We start from the raw sequence: 16,818 nt of genomic DNA, 5'->3' as shown, positions 1-16,818 counted from the left end.
CCTTGCTCGCTGTAATATATAATGCATATATAGGTGCTCCTAGCCCGAGGCCCCGGCCGGCGTATACCGCAAAGCCAAGCAGTCTGGCATTTAGCCGACTCCTCCTTGGGTCCGTGGGCCCACGGGATTCACGATGGCGAAACGTCGATCGCTTTCTTATACGTGGGTCCGCGTGTGTGCAGCAGACCCCGATTTCCCCGGCCGGCGATCTCCTCGTTATCGCGGCAGCGTGTCCTCTGGGCGCGCGCTTACATGTATATATATACACCACCATCAGTGCCTCCGGCTTCCATCAGGATCAGGGGCAAACGCCTCGTGCGCTGCACGACGATATAATACCAAGACCGATCGGGGCCGCGATTTTCACCTGCTCTCTCGCGTGGCCTTGCGTGCCTTTCCGTCGGCGGGGCTGCATGTGTCCGCGCCGCGTGTATTTTATACTGCTGTACAATATAATGTGTATGTACACGCGCGTTGTGTTATATTGTTGGCACGTTACGTGCATCTTGGATCTTGATGCAAAACGTTTAAGTGTATATATATATAATACGTGGGTATAAATTAATAATGGTACGGACATCGTTATTGAGGGGTTTCTTTTTTTTCTTTTCTTTTCTTTTTTTTTTTTTGTTTTTTACATACGTCATGAAATTTCATCTTTGTGTATGATGTACGATAGGGTGTCCATATGGGATGTTTCTCATTCTCAACTATCATTGTATACTTTCTTATTCCTATTAAACAAGTAAGGTATTGACCGATTTTTAAGTACAGGAAAAAAAAAAAAAAAAAAAAAAAAAGTTCTATCTGGAAATCAAGGGTTTATCTTTTTGGGAATCTCGGTCAGCCACCGCGGTGGGTGCATGGGCTTTTTCTCGGTAGACGCGGGGTAGACGAACGATAGTGTCGTATCTCTCTGATCTCTTATCGCGAGAGGAACACTCGAAGGCGCGTTTTTTACTGCTCCGTATGATATATATATATGTACATTTTAAACAAGTCTGTATACATATATACAATAGTTGCTGTAGAGGTTTCGAGTTGGATTGTATAGTGCTTCTTTCCGATATATTTGCACCACTTAATAAGTAGTACAGTATATATTTGATGATTATTGATCCAGTTAATAATTACATTTCAGGAGTAACAATTGATTAGAAATATAAATAACCACGAGAAAATCGGTATGGATAAAATGTCTTAGATTGCACGCGTATATTTTATTCCGTTATACATTGCATCTTATGAAAAATAGAGCGCGACAATTGAGAATATACGGACAAATTATTGGTTATTAATTGTGCAATTGTCGGAATAAGTTTAACTTATTTTTTGTTATCCACACGTGCAATGTGTACGCCAGATGTTATTCCCAGTAAAACCTATGCGAGATGATCGTATCAAAGCCACTTTTTCCGTACTATTCCTTCGCTCAGCTTTTTTTTTTCTTTCACTCCACACTAGGTGCCATCCGAGTGATGATTTTACTTCAACCGGTGGACCGCGAAGTACAACCGTATCATCTCTGCAACTTTATATTCATATACGCTTTGTCTTATATAGTATTTACCACCTTTTTCTTTCACTTTTCAAGTTGACTCAACTATATAGATTGGCCACAAAAGAAAATCGGAAAAAAACCAAAGTGTGATTTCTCTGACGAGGAGTGGAACCTGCAACACCCATATTGTTTCTCTGAACGATTTTGCCAACACCGATAAGATAAAAAAAAAGCATTGTCATGTATGGATTTTCATGTCGACTTTGATATACAACAGCTTTTCCAGAAAAAATGTACGAATCGAACCATTTTTATTTATAGGCGCAAACAGTCAATGATGCATAGGCACACACACACACACACGAGAGATGAGAAAAAAAAGAAAAGAAAAGAAGGAAAAAAAAAAAAATCCACGTCACGAGAGCGGCTCTCCTATACATGTATTATATATCCTTGCGCTCGCTCGAGCCTACTTATCAGAGAGTCCGGTGGGCAATGCGAGAGCTCCCCCCGTAAGACTTCCGGCGCTCAATATATTACACGTACACACACAGCGACTATTCCAATCCCAATTTTCATTCCTATCCGTACACAGACCCCGCGTATAGCCGATAAAACCCCCTCGCTCTCGAATCGGGCTATTTTCCTTATCTCGCGTAGATATTATACTCACCCTTTGCCCGTTGCGCTGCGCGGCAACGCGTCTACACTTTTCACTCTGCTCGACCCGCCCCGCCGATACCCCCCCAACGCAGGAATCGGCAAAAAATCGGCCCCGGTATTTCTTGGCTGCGTATAACCTATGTATAATACATCAAGCGCGAGTGCCATTCTTTCCCCGGGGTATAGCCAAACACGCTATTCACATTAATACAAATGGGCCTTATAAATATTGGCGCTTCGTCGGCTGCCAACTGCTCCACCAAAGGGATCACTCGGAGAAAAGTGTTTATATAAATATATGCGATTATACGCGTGGTGGACGGATACAGAGCACACAATATATAATGATATACATATACACCCATGCAGGAGCTGGATGGTGCAATAAATATTGTAATACGCATATAGCATTGTAGAATGGATGGGCACGAGAGCGAGGGTCATCCGGTCGACCGCTGCACCCTTTTCCTCGCCCGGCACGCTGTTGTGTTGAGCAACCGTTGGCCGACCGCTACGCAGTCCCGACTTGGTGTAACATATACAACACATACACGTACAGCGCGGGTAAGAGGATGTCCCCCTTGTATAAATGTATATACCTATACGTATACGTGCAGTACAAGTAAGGGTACGTACCGACCGACCATACGTATAACGCTGTCCGCAGATTGATATCGGCGGCCTATGCGAGAGGCATCGTATAGTATATATATATATGGTAGCGGTACCGGTACGGCTCCGTTAGCACCGCCGCTGCGGGTCTCCTTTCGGCTTCACCCCGTCCGCCAGATGGACTCCCGAGATTGTTATTAACAATATCGCCCATCTCCCCCCCCTCCTCCTTCCGCTGCACCTCACCTGCGCCTTACGTATATACATGTACATGCTGCATTTCGTATCATCCGAGGATGAGCGTCGTCTCTATCGAGCGCGCCCGTCCATCCCCTGCGTCCCGGATGATGTATCGCGGCATTGTGCGCTGGTGAACTGCTCGTCTCTGCTTACTTATATATATATATGCTTATCTCGATGAGCGAAATTGTTGCTGCCGAGCTGCTACCGATACGCTACGGTGCAACCCGTACGTACGGACATATTGGTGTAGGTACGTGTATAGGCTCACTACCGTTAGCACGGGTACATACCTAATGCATGTAATAAACGCATGTACCACTCTGTACAGATATATATGTATAATATACGCTTGGCCGTGCGGTCCAACCGATCCGACCCTGTATAGCGAAAGGTCCTCCCGGTCCGAGGTGTCTCTCTTTCTCTCTCTCCCATCCGGGATGTACAGGTCGTATAAATCGGCATGTCCTGATCTATCGGCGCGCGTGTATACCTTATGCTACCAAGTGGAGGACGAACAAGTCGCCTCGACGATTTTTAACGCAAAGTTGAGAGATAGAGGGGAGTTGGGAAATACCGAACGAGAGTAAATGAGCACGTTTCCCAGTGTACGTATAGTTACATGCTAGAGGTATATATAATACCACAAGTGCACGAGAGGACCCTTATTATTAAAAGCCATAACGGATGGAAGCTGCGAGGAAGCGGTCACGCCCCCCTATACCCGGGGGGGGGTGGCAGTTTCTCATAATCTCTCTCTCCCGAGAGCTGATTACGTTTTGATTGCGCTTAATTGCGTGAAAGTTGTTTTGCGATCGGTCTTCCTATATACCGATGTTCTCGCTGCGGCGTTGGGTTATAATTCCGTGTGTAGCTGCGTTGCCGATATCGCTCGGGTGTATTGTATGGGGATATATGTACACCGGGCGTGTGTTGATAATGAGAAAATTATCGATCCCTGGCTGTACAACTCGACTTTCTTTGCAGTGTCCGTTGTAAAATGGCGGGGTGTACTTACTGCCGTTACACGCGCAATTGATATTGTTTTGTACTGTTTTACCGTGAATCGGAGGAAAAAACATGCTTATCGTTGAGGTTTTGAGAAATCGGCCGATCGAAGGGTGATGAAAGCATACCTATTGTGTTGCGTTTGAGATGATTACTCATTCCTATAAGGAGTACTGAATTGAAGAAAAAAAAAAAAAAATAAAAAAACTATTGGATGATTAGAAAACTGTTGTTGGAAATTTTTGCGAATGTAATAGGGCGCGGGCAGTACTGATTATATACACAGGGGATATTTATCTGTATGGTAGATCGAGGTGGGCGACCACTGATGTACGTAAATCGAAATTAGCTGTGCTTTCACTGCGAGGGGCAAGACTTGTATCTCGTATTCTCGATCTCTCGTGTGATCCCATTTTCAAATGTCAAACACAATGACGGTGCGCGACACTATCTTTCGACTGTACGTATGATTTCTAAACTCGATCGTATTAAATGTTGCTATATTGCCATTGCGTGATTCTTCAGTAAAACGATATTGTTCATTCGTATAAGTACATGTATTACGGTTGCAAATAATTTAAAAAAAATTTTTTTTTCTGTCTAAAAGTGAAAAAAAAAAAAAAATCGACACTGATGAACCAAAAGTAATTTAATACATTTGGCGTGAACGGAATTTTGTAAGACATTGTAACAACGTCGTGATGTAATTTCATGCTTATCCCATACCTCGGCAACACTTTTCCACGATTGAAGCAAACGTTATCGGGAAATCAGTTGTTTTAGCAGCAGTACCAGCAAAGACCAAAAGTCGATCGTGGAAATGGTCTCATCGGAGGTTATTGTATGAGAGACGAGAAGGAGGAGACATTGGTATCATGAAATGTTTGAGATTGTAGAAGCCGATCAAATCAACGACACCAGCGACAAAGAGGTAACTGTAGATATCAGTGACGCTTAACATCCCCCAAGATGTTTCATCTGAAAAATTGTTGAATCCAACCACTATCAAGTAAAAAGCCTGTCGCTTGATGCTAAAGTTATAGGTAAAAAAATTTAAATTAACATCAATTAACGACCATTAAAAAATACCTCGAAAAATAAGATGTCAAATAAAAATGATCGTTTTGTTTTGCGCCTCTCAAAGACTTATTACGGCCCATTCGCGGTTTTTCCATGCGTGCAGTGCTCACATGCTGTGTACCAGAAGAAGGAGAGAATCGCTTTCTCCGCCTCATTGCTCGTGTACACGAGAGAAAGAGAAGCTGCTGGGCGGAACAACAGCCACATATATATGTATATATACATACTGTAGGCACGCACGTATACCTATACATACACTTTAGCCGCACGAGTTCACGCACAAACGGCTACGTCGCTTCGAGCAAATGTGACTCATAACGCGCGACTTTCGCCTCATCTCCTTGGCTATATATACGTATACGATGACACCGCGAGCTCTTTCTCACGTTTTCTGGAGCATTGATTTCTAATGATACCAGAAAAAGTTCATCATTTTATATTGATCGTCTCATCGTCACTAACTGTCACTTATCGTGCACCCTCGATAAATTGCTCATCCGAACTATATCTGAAATATTAACTAATTAGAAGAAAAATATTTCATGTTCAATTAGCAATAAAATAAAGTATCTGCAAATCATTGATAGTGGCTACGTCAAACTGTATGCTTTTGTTGATATAATAATTTTTATGAACTCTGGGAAGAATTATTAGGTCTTCAAAATTCACTTGTGCATTTGGAAGGGCTTCCAAACTTTAGTGAGCACCGCGGCTAGTATGACGGTCAATCTCGAAAGCAGTTATACGAGCTCATCAAAGACCAAAATCTTAACTAATATTGGTGAACAGTTTGTTCAGAATTTTGGCGCTTCTGCACTTGCTTTGGAAAATTAACCGAGTCTATTAGAACTTTACGAAAACAACACACTTGTAAATTATAAGTTGTGTTCGGACCCCGATGCAACTCATGGATGATAATTTTACGGTACGAAAGAATAGTTTTGTCTGGCATGGAACGTCCAAAGTGATAGCAGCAACTCAAAAGTGAGAAAGACCCGGGGTGGGCATTACAGATGAACGTAAATTAATATTGTCTGATGAATGTTTTTCAGTTGATTATTCATCGGGTAGACAAACAAATTTAATTCCTCGATTCCAAAAGCATCAAAATGTTCCGTTTCATTAAAAAAAAAGCATTACTTGAACTATTTAAAGGGTGTATGCTTCATTCGAAAGAAAATGAAAGAAAAAAAAAAAACGCTTTTACCACATGGTCAAGCAAAAATCGGACTGTCACTTTCCAAGATTCTAAACGATTGCGAGCAGCCGCAGTTAGTTAAGTGCTCTCTTCCGTTGTCTCGATGCGTGATTCCCGAGTGCCACCGACCGGGCGACTCGTACGTTGTTATTTTGCATGCTGTAAGTACACAGGTTGAAATATCATATATGCTTGCACGTGGCGCGGATATAACCGGTGCAAAGACCTGGCATTTGCCGTAAAGTGCTACGTTCATTTTTTTTTTTTTTTTTTTTTTTGTCGGACGTTCGTCGACTTCGGTGGCGAGTGATTCCGGAGTGACGAGCTCCTTTCGATTTCACCCGGTGGTTTCACTTCGCGTCGAGTTTCCGATCGATGACGAGCCCCGCAGCGTTTGTACATTTTAGTACTTACCTACACCCGTCCGAATTCCCACTTTGGGCGCAAATTCTTTACCAAATAGATTTTTGCACTGGTCGTATGGATGTGGTTTTTCTCCAAGTTGACTGTAATTGTAATACTATCAAGACACTACTTTTTTCAAACACGAAATCAAGCACCTTTTTTCCCCGGACCACTTTGAAGTGCAACCATCACAATACTGCATATATTAAAGACTAGGAAAAAAAAAAAACGCTCGAGTGGATTGTTTTAACGCAAAAAAAAAGTCGTACCTCCGCGGGAGCGAAAGAAAGCCGGGCACACCGGCATCACCTCGATCCTCCGAAAAATTTTATCCCACGTTATATCTCTCTTTGTGTATAAGCGTGATGTATACACATGCAACTCGAACGCAAGCGAAAGTACACGCGCAGCTGTTGCGGTATTAACGAGGACGGCGAGTGGAAGCGTATATATATACAGCGGCGCTCGAGGCGATAAAACCGAGGAAAGAAGTAAAAGTTTTGTACGATGTGGATATGGATACATGGGTGGGGTTGACGAGTCAGCGGCTACACAAAACTATAGGGTGTTTAATGCTCATGCTTTTCGCCCGTTTGCATCCTCTTACTTTGTATACTTGTATGTATTATATACATGCTTGTATTGCTTCTTATTAACTTTCGGCATTTCATTTCGTATACATAAATATTAGGTATACCTTTGAGACACGAGTACACGTTTACCCTTTCCATTAGCATCCGTTCAACATGACTTTATTGTCTCTCTCGACATATACATCGCGCACTCGTGGATTGTACTTACTTATTACGATGCGGACGAGACATTCACTGCTGGCCAACTGTTGATTTTTTTACTTTCCCTGCGTGCACTTGCACAACAGCACTCATTTATAAACATACGATATGATTCGAAATGACCGACCACAATAATTATTATTGCTACGATTGAGCTGTTTTAGAATATGATTTTTTATATACTTCAGCCTCAGATCGGTAAAAATCTCAAAAAATTGTGTAAGCCAAAAAGGCGTGTAGGCACTGTTTAATATATACCTATACACCTATAGCGAAGTAGCGAGTAAAAGGGTAGCAACGTGGCACACTTTTTTCACTTGTAGGTACATGCACCAGGACTCCCCATGGGTATATAATATGAAATACATCGGTAAACACTTGGTGTCCCTATAGCGCTCACTTTCTCATGTCCCACATGTGTGTATTTGTATCCACGATAATGTAGGCCCATTAGAGGATCGAGCGCTGTACACTTGCCGATCGTCGATGAGCGCGGGGCTCCAGTGATTCGAGATTTCGAACGACATCGCGTGCGAGAGCCATGTATATATATGTATATGGCTGGGATCGGGAAACCGATGGCGAGGCTGGCCAAATCGTGATGAAAGTCCGATATACCAGTCTGATGTCCTGCATAATACACGTACAAGACACACTGGGTCGTGCAAGCGATCCTGACGATTATTTCGGGTACTCTCTCCGTATGTATATATATGTGTTTTGACACTTTGGCACATTTTACATTACAATAGTATAATATTTTATCGCCAATGAACATACACGCATTGGAACATTTACAATGGCATCATCTCATCCTCCTGCAATGCGTAAGTTATCCGACGTTGATTTTCAGGATTATAAAACTCGATCGGCGCAGCGTAACGCGCGTATAACGATCCGTATCGGCTCTCTCGTGTGGTTGTGTACCAACGTGTGCTTAGCAGGTAATACAAGTGTAAAATACAAATAACGTGGGGGAAAGGAGGGACGTCGAGATGAGCGTCGTCGCTTCGAGCCGATATGATGATGATGCCGTGCTGCCGCGTCTCGGCTGAACGATCGGCACGAGGCCTTCCCCCTCTCGTACACACACACACACACCGACGCGCGCGATGCAATTTTCGAAACTGGTTTCGTGCGCGCTTCACACTCGAGAGATGAGCCTCGGATGCTCTCGGAGGTGCGGCAGACGCGCTCGTCTTTTTTTTTTTCTCCATCTGTGTGTGTATGTATACTCGGACTCTTGTTTCCTGTCTCTCTACGGGGGGACTAGTCGAGACGACGACGATACACCTAGTGGGAAGGGGGGTGAAAAAAAAAAGAGCAGACCTTTGTATAGGTACACACGAGAGAACAAAAAATTGAGAGGGACGGCGCGTTCCGTGGCATCCGACTTTTGGAGTGTACAACGCGTTTGTTGCTAGCTTCTCCTCTGAGCCTGACGTGCAAAAAGACACAGGGTTCGGAAACTCGGCAGGAGCCGATACGTGTGTGGGGGGGTTTATTTCGGCGGGGCGATTAATAAATCATTTTTTTGCAGGAATGCTCTTATCAAAGTGTCGTGTGTGCTTTTTGCGCAGCAGAGAGAGAGAGAGAAAAAGAGTGACGAAAAAAAAAAAAAAAAAACATTGAGCGGTGATTTATGTGGTACAGCCCAAAGGCGCGTTGTTTTCGGGTGGGTTTTGGTGTAAAGACTCGGAGGGTTTTCAGCCGCGCGAAAAAATCCTACCCGTAGGAGCATCGTAAGAATTTGAAATCTGACTCGAAAAATCAAGCATCATCGTTTCACGGTACATATACTTTCGCCCCGGAGTCCCTCGACTCGTGTCCAGGAATGTCACCCACCCGACGCGCGGAAGGTTACATTATCCCCCGAAAAAAAAGGGGGTGGGGCCGCGATTCCGCGATAAGACCGCGTAGATTATTTATTTCGTTTCCACCTGTCCGAGAGTATCCCGCGGCGAGCGATGCATCAAACCAGCGGCCTGGTGTCGCGAGCGGTGCATCTGGCCCATCTCGCGCTTGTATACTACACTCGCGGCGCTGAATTTGCGAAACGAGCCGTGTCAGTTTGAAGAAACGCGTATGGGGTGCACGTTGCATGTAGGTCTAATTCTCCCGAAATCTTTACATCGGGCGAGTTAGCGCGGCCCCTCGTGTGTTATATTCGGACACGTATACGTGACAACAGGTCGGTGGAGCTTTTGGCTCGTATACGTCTCTGACTGATAGTCGTACGAGCGAGAGAGGATGAAATGCATTTTTGAGTGCTCGAATGCACTCGATGGAAGGAAGGGAGGGTCATTTTGGTGTAATGAATTATCGCTTGGTCCAACAGGTTTTGGCTATACATCGGTGCGAGTGTACTCGGGAGTCGAGTGAGGATTGATTTTTTTTTTTTCTCTCATTCGAATTTGACAGTTGAACCGTGTGAGAAACTACTCGGTGTAATTTTCACGTTTAAAGGACTACATCTGTATTGCTTCCAAAGGGGGTACGACGAGTAAACGTGAAACTGAATCCTTGGCACCTGCGTGTACGGTGAAAGGCGAGGGGGTGTATTGGTTTACAGGGAATCGAGGATATGAACAAAAGTAAGCGCAGTAACGGTGCTTATTAGTGCACACCTGACCGTGATGTCGCGCGAAAAGGGATTTTCTTCCGGTCCAAAGTGATGACTCATCTCTACCCATCCCTCCTCTCCGTGTACAGCAAGTACATCGGGGTAAGTGCCTTTTATGTGCACTGTACACCTCGAGATGACGACAACAATGACTTGCTTGATACGTCTCTCGTCCTTGCGGCCTATCGTATGATGATTCCATACCCTTGCCCGTGCGACGCACATAACTGTACCCGGTTATTATTATTATTATTGTGTAGGTGTAAAGCGGAGGCGTGCCCTGGTCGTTCTTCGGGACGTGGTCTTTTTATCCCATTGATTTTCCGAGCCATCAATATTTTTACGGCCCTCTCGAGTGCGCTTTGCGCGCGAGTGTCTCGAGAAAAACAGGAAACGGGACATATTCGTTTGTTGTACCGGGAACAACCGCAACAACAGAGCCGCGTTGCGTTAACGAGGGCCTTTCGGCGATTCTTATTTTTCACATTTGGAGTTTTCCCCGGGAAACCGAGGGTCAATGAATTTGAGGTCCCCTCCCCCCCTTTTTTTTTTTTTTTTGTTCCTCGTCATCAGAAATTTTGGTGAATCACCAAGTGTGGTTATAGTCTTGGACATTGTAACGCGCTCTCCGTGGAAGGAAGCGATGATATCGGTAACACGATCCTTTTTTTTTTTTTTTTTTTTTTCGGCTGAGAGTCCATACGCTTTGTAAGATATAACCTGGGATCGACTTTTTTCCCTCAGGAATTTGGAAACCCTTTTAAAAACGCTCGATCGACCATAACGATTTCCAGAGTGCCTTTAATTTCGAGTCCATTTAATGTTCATTTGAGTAATTTATCGTGACTGTATTAAAGAATTTAATTGTACCTTTGACAACTAAAGACTGCGTTTCGTGCGACCTTAGATTTGTTTTGGACGAAATATACGTCCTCGTATGGATTTTATTATGAAACGAAGGTATAGGCCATCGATCGCCGAAAAATCGGCAAGTGACATAATTATTAAAAAAAAAAAAATGGTGTAACTGTGCGTTGGTTTGGAAAAGGTCTTCCGATTACCGAAACCCGCCTCGTGACAAATAACTTGCGGTAGAACGATATCCTGCGGTGTCTCAAAATGCGACGAAATTTAGATCGATACCAGCAAAAAGGCGACACAAGGGAAGACTCGCATGCTGGTGTTATGATTGCATCGCGAGATACAACGCAGTATATAGTTCCATCTCCGTATAATATATATTATGCACTTCACAGTTCAGCGAAGCAGAAGCGAAGGGTGTATATAGCACGGAGACGGAAAAAAAAGAGGCTGATGCAAGCGGATACGACAAGAGAAAGAGAGAACGAGTCCGTACTTACATGGTTTTAGAGAGATAGCACCGGAGTACCTGTATACCCTCAGTTATTATATATCTGTAGGCCCATTGCATGAGTGTATATAATATGTATGTAAGGGGTTTCTGCAGTCCAGCTCTTTGTGAAAGATGCACAAGGCCGAGCGGAACCATTGCCGCATAGATCGAAAAATCCCTCGTCTCCCTAGTGCACCGTACTCTACTTATACTTGCAATTATATCTAAACATATCGGCGCTCCTTGCGGTCCTTATCGTTCATTCACTCCTACAAATAATGGAATTTTCACGGAGGATGGGCGCCTTGTCAGCAAAGCCGTGCATCTACCTCTTGTCTGATAAAATTATTTCGATACTGTAACGGATTAAGTGCAGAATACCCATAGGCATATATATATAGTTTGTAGGTATACGCGCCGATCCGATTGCGTGCGTCAAAGGAATTCCCGAGATTACTTACCCGTTGGTAAGTATATATAAGTGCATAACTCGCGGGCCGAGCATTTTGATTTAGGCGCGCATCGGTTGGGGATCTCGACAATATCGAGCTCGCTATCAGCGTCACCATCGATATACCTGCATCATCGCGATAGCCCTGACTATATCTCTCGGATACAGAGGAGAGAGAGGTATAGATATGGGGAGCATACCTATATACTCGGCTAAACTGATCCCCCCGAGTGTATGGCAGAATACCATAAGTCCCGGTTACTATGGCAACTCTCTCCTCCAGTCCCCGCTGGCACGAAACCAACTCTCCTCGTGTATATATATTTATATGTACTCGGGTACCTTCGGTAGAGCTCGGGCCCGCTTCCCCCTCTTCTCTTTGCGGCCTCGCCGGCGCTGCCTCCGATCGGTTTGCCTGCACCACTTCCACCGGCGCGCCGGCCGCCTCCAACTCCAGTTTCCATCTGGCACACGACTCGGGCGGCAGTTTTGCCGCCGATTGTCATCTCAGCTGTTGCACTATTGTCGCATATTTTATTGTATTTTGTGCGTGTGCACCACTCGGCGGCGCAGTGTTTAAAAGAGAAAGAGGATGATGGAATCCACCGGTGAGTTGAGCTGACGCGCGGGTTTACGCAGCGACCGACTCGGCTCGACGCAACAACAACGCAGCCATCGCACCACATACCTACCCGCTACGTCCCAGGAGACGGAGTCAAAGGCCTCTTCGTGGTTGCTGGTCATCCTCCGGGTGATGCACGTGCATAACCGTACAGAGGTAGAGAGGTAGTGCACGTGCGAAAGTCAGCGCGCTCCACATATATAAATATATAGTGGATAGCCGGAATATACTTATATACGTATATATGTATATGTAAGGTATACGTGCACAATAATGCATTCGGGCAGCGAACGAGGAATGCTCGAGTCTGACGCACTGCGGGTATGCAGCTGATGCTGTACCGATGACTCAGCCTACGTTGCGCAGGACCAACAGAGTATATAATATATACACGCGGACACGCCTACTCTTGAGATGATTCGTTGCCAACCTGATTGATGGATCGATCTTTACGTGCTCCGGTTTTTGGCCCGTTCACCAAGAGTGATCCTAAATACCCATACACTCGTGAATAGCTACCGCGGGCGAGGTAATCATACACATATATATATGATTGCAGTGCGCTATCTAATCGGTTATAACCAGTGTGTACGTGCATACGAACGCGCGCGTGCTTTGTACTTACACGCACCTATAAAATCTAATATTTTATCTAAATACGGTAATTGTACCTATAATAGCTTTCTCGGCTATCGGGGTGAATATAGTACTTGCAGTGGCTTGCAACTGATGTATGCGAGGAGAAAATATATTGAGGAGTCGCAAACTATTGATGGACGATTACAGTAACAAACGCGAGTGGTCGATAAAAGTGCGTATAGGCGCGTATGATTATTATAACACGAGTGTGACCAAGTGAAACGATGATGAATACCCTAGAGTGGGTTGTAGTGGCGACATGAGTGGTTATTGGGGCGTGAACGCAATCGGTGGTGGCCTAGGGGTAAATGACCCAATTGCTGCGCACTCGACGGTAACTGAAAAATTTGGGTGCTTGGATATTGCAACACGTACGGACATCATGACATTTATAATTGTTTAACTGAGTGACTTTAAACGAATCTAACCTACAAAACTTTGTAGTCGTGGGTAGTGATTGGTGCGCAGCAATTGGGTCTAGGGCTTCATAGCATGAAAACCTTATGGGAGATACCCGCGCAGTAATTGGGGGCGCAGCGACTGGTGCTAATTTTATAACCGTGCGCAGTAATACCAGCAAGTGATATTAGCACTAAAACAATTATTTAAAAAAAAAAAAAAAAAAAAAGTTACTTAACAGAAAAATGTTAAGTAAAACTGGTTCAATTTACATCGAAAAACATTGAGAAATGAGAAATTTAGTACAATCAAAAGATTCAGTGCGCAGTAATTGGGTCATTAACCCCTATATTATACACAGTAACCTGGAAAACCCTACAAAAGATAAATTCAACGGTTCGCAATGACCATGTTCGGGAACCTCGTGCAGCGGCTAACGTCACCGGTAACGTCGCCACTGATAGCGCGCCGGCGCTTCAAGTCGCCCTCGAGCTGGGACGTGCAGAGCGAGCCCGAGGACGATGGTCGGCCGAGCCGGCCCGCGGCGCGCAAGTCCCGGGCGGCCAAGCACTTGTTGGACAAACGCAAGAGCAAGAGCCGAGTTACCGTTGGTGAGCCCCAGCTGTGTCGCCAGGACGCCGTGGTGGACTTTCCCCCGATACAGGGCACCAAGAGCCTCGGGCGCCTCGACGGCATCAAAAAGGTGAGAAACGACGATGAGACATTATATTTTACGATCGTTTATGGGATCGGTTAGAACTTTTTGACTAATTTCCCAACCGAGCTGCGGGTAAATATGGCCTGTACAATGTACGTGTGGTGCCAAGTTTTTCCATTCATTCGTCGAGTAACTCATTAATTTCTTCTTCGCATAACAGATGTACCCTGACTATAATTTATTCCAAGGCCAAAGCCGTTCGTCGTGTAGGATATTTTTGATTACATTATAATTATACACGTTATATTATGATGTTTGAGCCGGAGGGTATGGTATAGTGCTAATTTCAAAAATTCTTGTAATACGCGATTATGCTAATGCCGTGGAGGACGAATCAGTCAGTTAATTGCAAAATAACTTGAAAATCACGTTCACGCGCATCGGCGATTCTTTTTTTTTGTTGTTTTTTTTTTTCGGCAGGGTTACGACTGTTTTAGCACCCGTCCATTTATATATCGGTAGAACCATCACGGCGCCAATGAAATCTTTATGGCTAATGGCCGAGAACAATCCCCCGCACTTTAAGATCTTTTAACCGATCGAAATGTTTTTAAATACCATATAATATCAATTGACGAGGCTAAAAAAAACGAAATTTATACGTCAGTGGTTTGCGAAAGAGATGACAAAATGGGAGCTTTTATTCTTTTTTATGTTCGGGGATGGTCATTATGTGCGAATCATTGTACACCCCAGATGTTTGAGACAATACGTTAACTCACATTTAAGGATTAAATCGAAGAGTTTCATCAAGTTAGCGAACGTTGGAAAGTATAGAGAATAAGCTGTAACATGTCGCTTTTGAAAAATTCCACTTATTAGCGATGAGTAGAAACAATCGATTTCATTACGTTTGAATGCTTAAAATTAATGGAAGTGAGAGGCCTTTTATTGCATTTTGTAATAGGAAGATAAAAAAAATATATTGTTGATAACGATGTATAGAACGTCTACTGGAACTATACACGCAAAAAATTATTTGATACGTTTAAGGTTTAACAAAAAACATCTTCAAAATGACTTTTAGTTGGTTAAAAATTCTTTTTACTTTAATTTTATTATTTGTTTTATACTTCATGACCCATAGTACCCAATAATTTAAGAAAATATACTTTAAAAATTCTTTATATTTTTTGATTTGCGTTTGTGAGTAAAATATTATCATTACAAAAAAACATTATCCTATTTACCTACTTCTTCATAGAAATTTCGAGTTGGCTGTTTCATTTACTGAGTAATGAAACAAAAAAAAAACAAAAATATTTGTATTTACTAGTTCATGAGCGTAATAGATATTTTTAAAAATAATCATTAATCGATGAGCTGTACAATTCAATGGAAAAAACATGACTCTATGACCTCGAGAAACCGAGAGAAACCTATAGACAACGCAACTATAAAAGGTTTTTTGTGGTTTCTTTTAAACGTGCAAAGAAAACTTTTCAAAAGAACAGCCTTGCCAGTCACGCGGAACATGTGCCATTCAAAAATGCTTGTGTTCAACGAATCCGTGAAATCTCAACTCCCCGGGGGCCATGGAACAACGTTATTTTTTAAATCGGTTCAATAGACTCGGAATGTCTTTCAATACGGTATAAACAAATACTTTTGATGGCTTCTCTTTCTGTCAGCCGTAATGACATCTCCCCCCCCCCTTTCTCCAATTAACTTGTACACTTTACAACCGATATTTGTCACACTCACTAAGGCCAAAATTATGCTCTAGTTGATTCCAGGGTCACTTTTCTTACAAAAGCAATTGCAGTTGTCAGCGTTATCGTTTTCAATTTGTTTACCATGTGACTAATTTCGTATGTGGTATATATATGTAAAATGCCTTTTCTAATATTATACATCCAATTGCAGTGAGTATATTCCTTTCTTAGACCCATACAATAGTTGGCCTTCGTTCGGTATACAGCCCGCAGCGAGATGTGGTTCTAACGATTCCTCGGCTGCCGTACATCGGAATTTTTTTTTCTAATTATCATTGAACCACAGTCGTGGTGCTAAATCATCGCTTTCGTACCATAATGCGCAATAATGTGCGTATGGATGAAATTTAACTACTCCCACTTATTGTTGTTGTGAATTCCATTTAGTGCGAATCGGGGGGAAAAAATATAAACTATCGCACATCTTTTTTTCTTCAATTCGGGTGGAGCGTTGAAAAAGCGCGGAAACAATGCGGTCTAACGGAGGGGGGAAGGCGCGGCTCTAGCTCGGACGACGCTGTAATACATTATAATAAGTATGTGTACCCACTGGTCAAGGACGACTCTGGGTAGGGCCCGCGAGTCCAGCAGCGTATATCTCGAGAGAGACCCGTTACGCGCGCACTCTCTTCCTCTTCTTCCTATACATGTATACGTTATATATATATATATCCCATAAATTGCATTACGCTTTGCTTCGGGATTCCTCGTGCGGTATAATAAGTGTATTGTATATACGGTGCAGGGGGGTAAAATTGGATTCCTACGACCACGATAACGAGCTGTTGTTCTGAAA

The 16,818-nt window shown here is 43.5% G+C and overlaps 1 protein-coding gene across 2 annotated transcripts in view; it reads left to right on the top strand.

Moving 5' to 3' along the window:
- The first annotated feature begins 12,403 nt into the window (after positions 1-12,403).
- Positions 12,404-16,818, top strand: part of LOC106641200 (uncharacterized) — a 94,942-nt gene continuing 90,527 nt past the window's right edge. For both annotated transcript variants that reach the window (XM_089593320.1, XM_014355529.2), the window contains exon 1: positions 12,404-14,292. In XM_089593320.1, coding sequence (XP_089449446.1) covers positions 13,993-14,292 — 300 coding nt within the window. In that variant the 5' untranslated portion in view covers positions 12,404-13,992. The remainder of the gene's footprint in view (positions 14,293-16,818) is intronic.

This window comes from Copidosoma floridanum, unplaced genomic scaffold (genome assembly GCF_036245765.1).
Source record: "Copidosoma floridanum isolate Cflo_tuat_1 unplaced genomic scaffold, Cflo_Japanese_pri ptg000019l, whole genome shotgun sequence".
Lineage (NCBI taxonomy): Eukaryota > Metazoa > Arthropoda > Insecta > Hymenoptera > Encyrtidae > Copidosoma > Copidosoma floridanum.
Note: the sequence above shows the minus strand (reverse complement) of the source record. Positions and strands in the feature narration are given on the sequence as shown.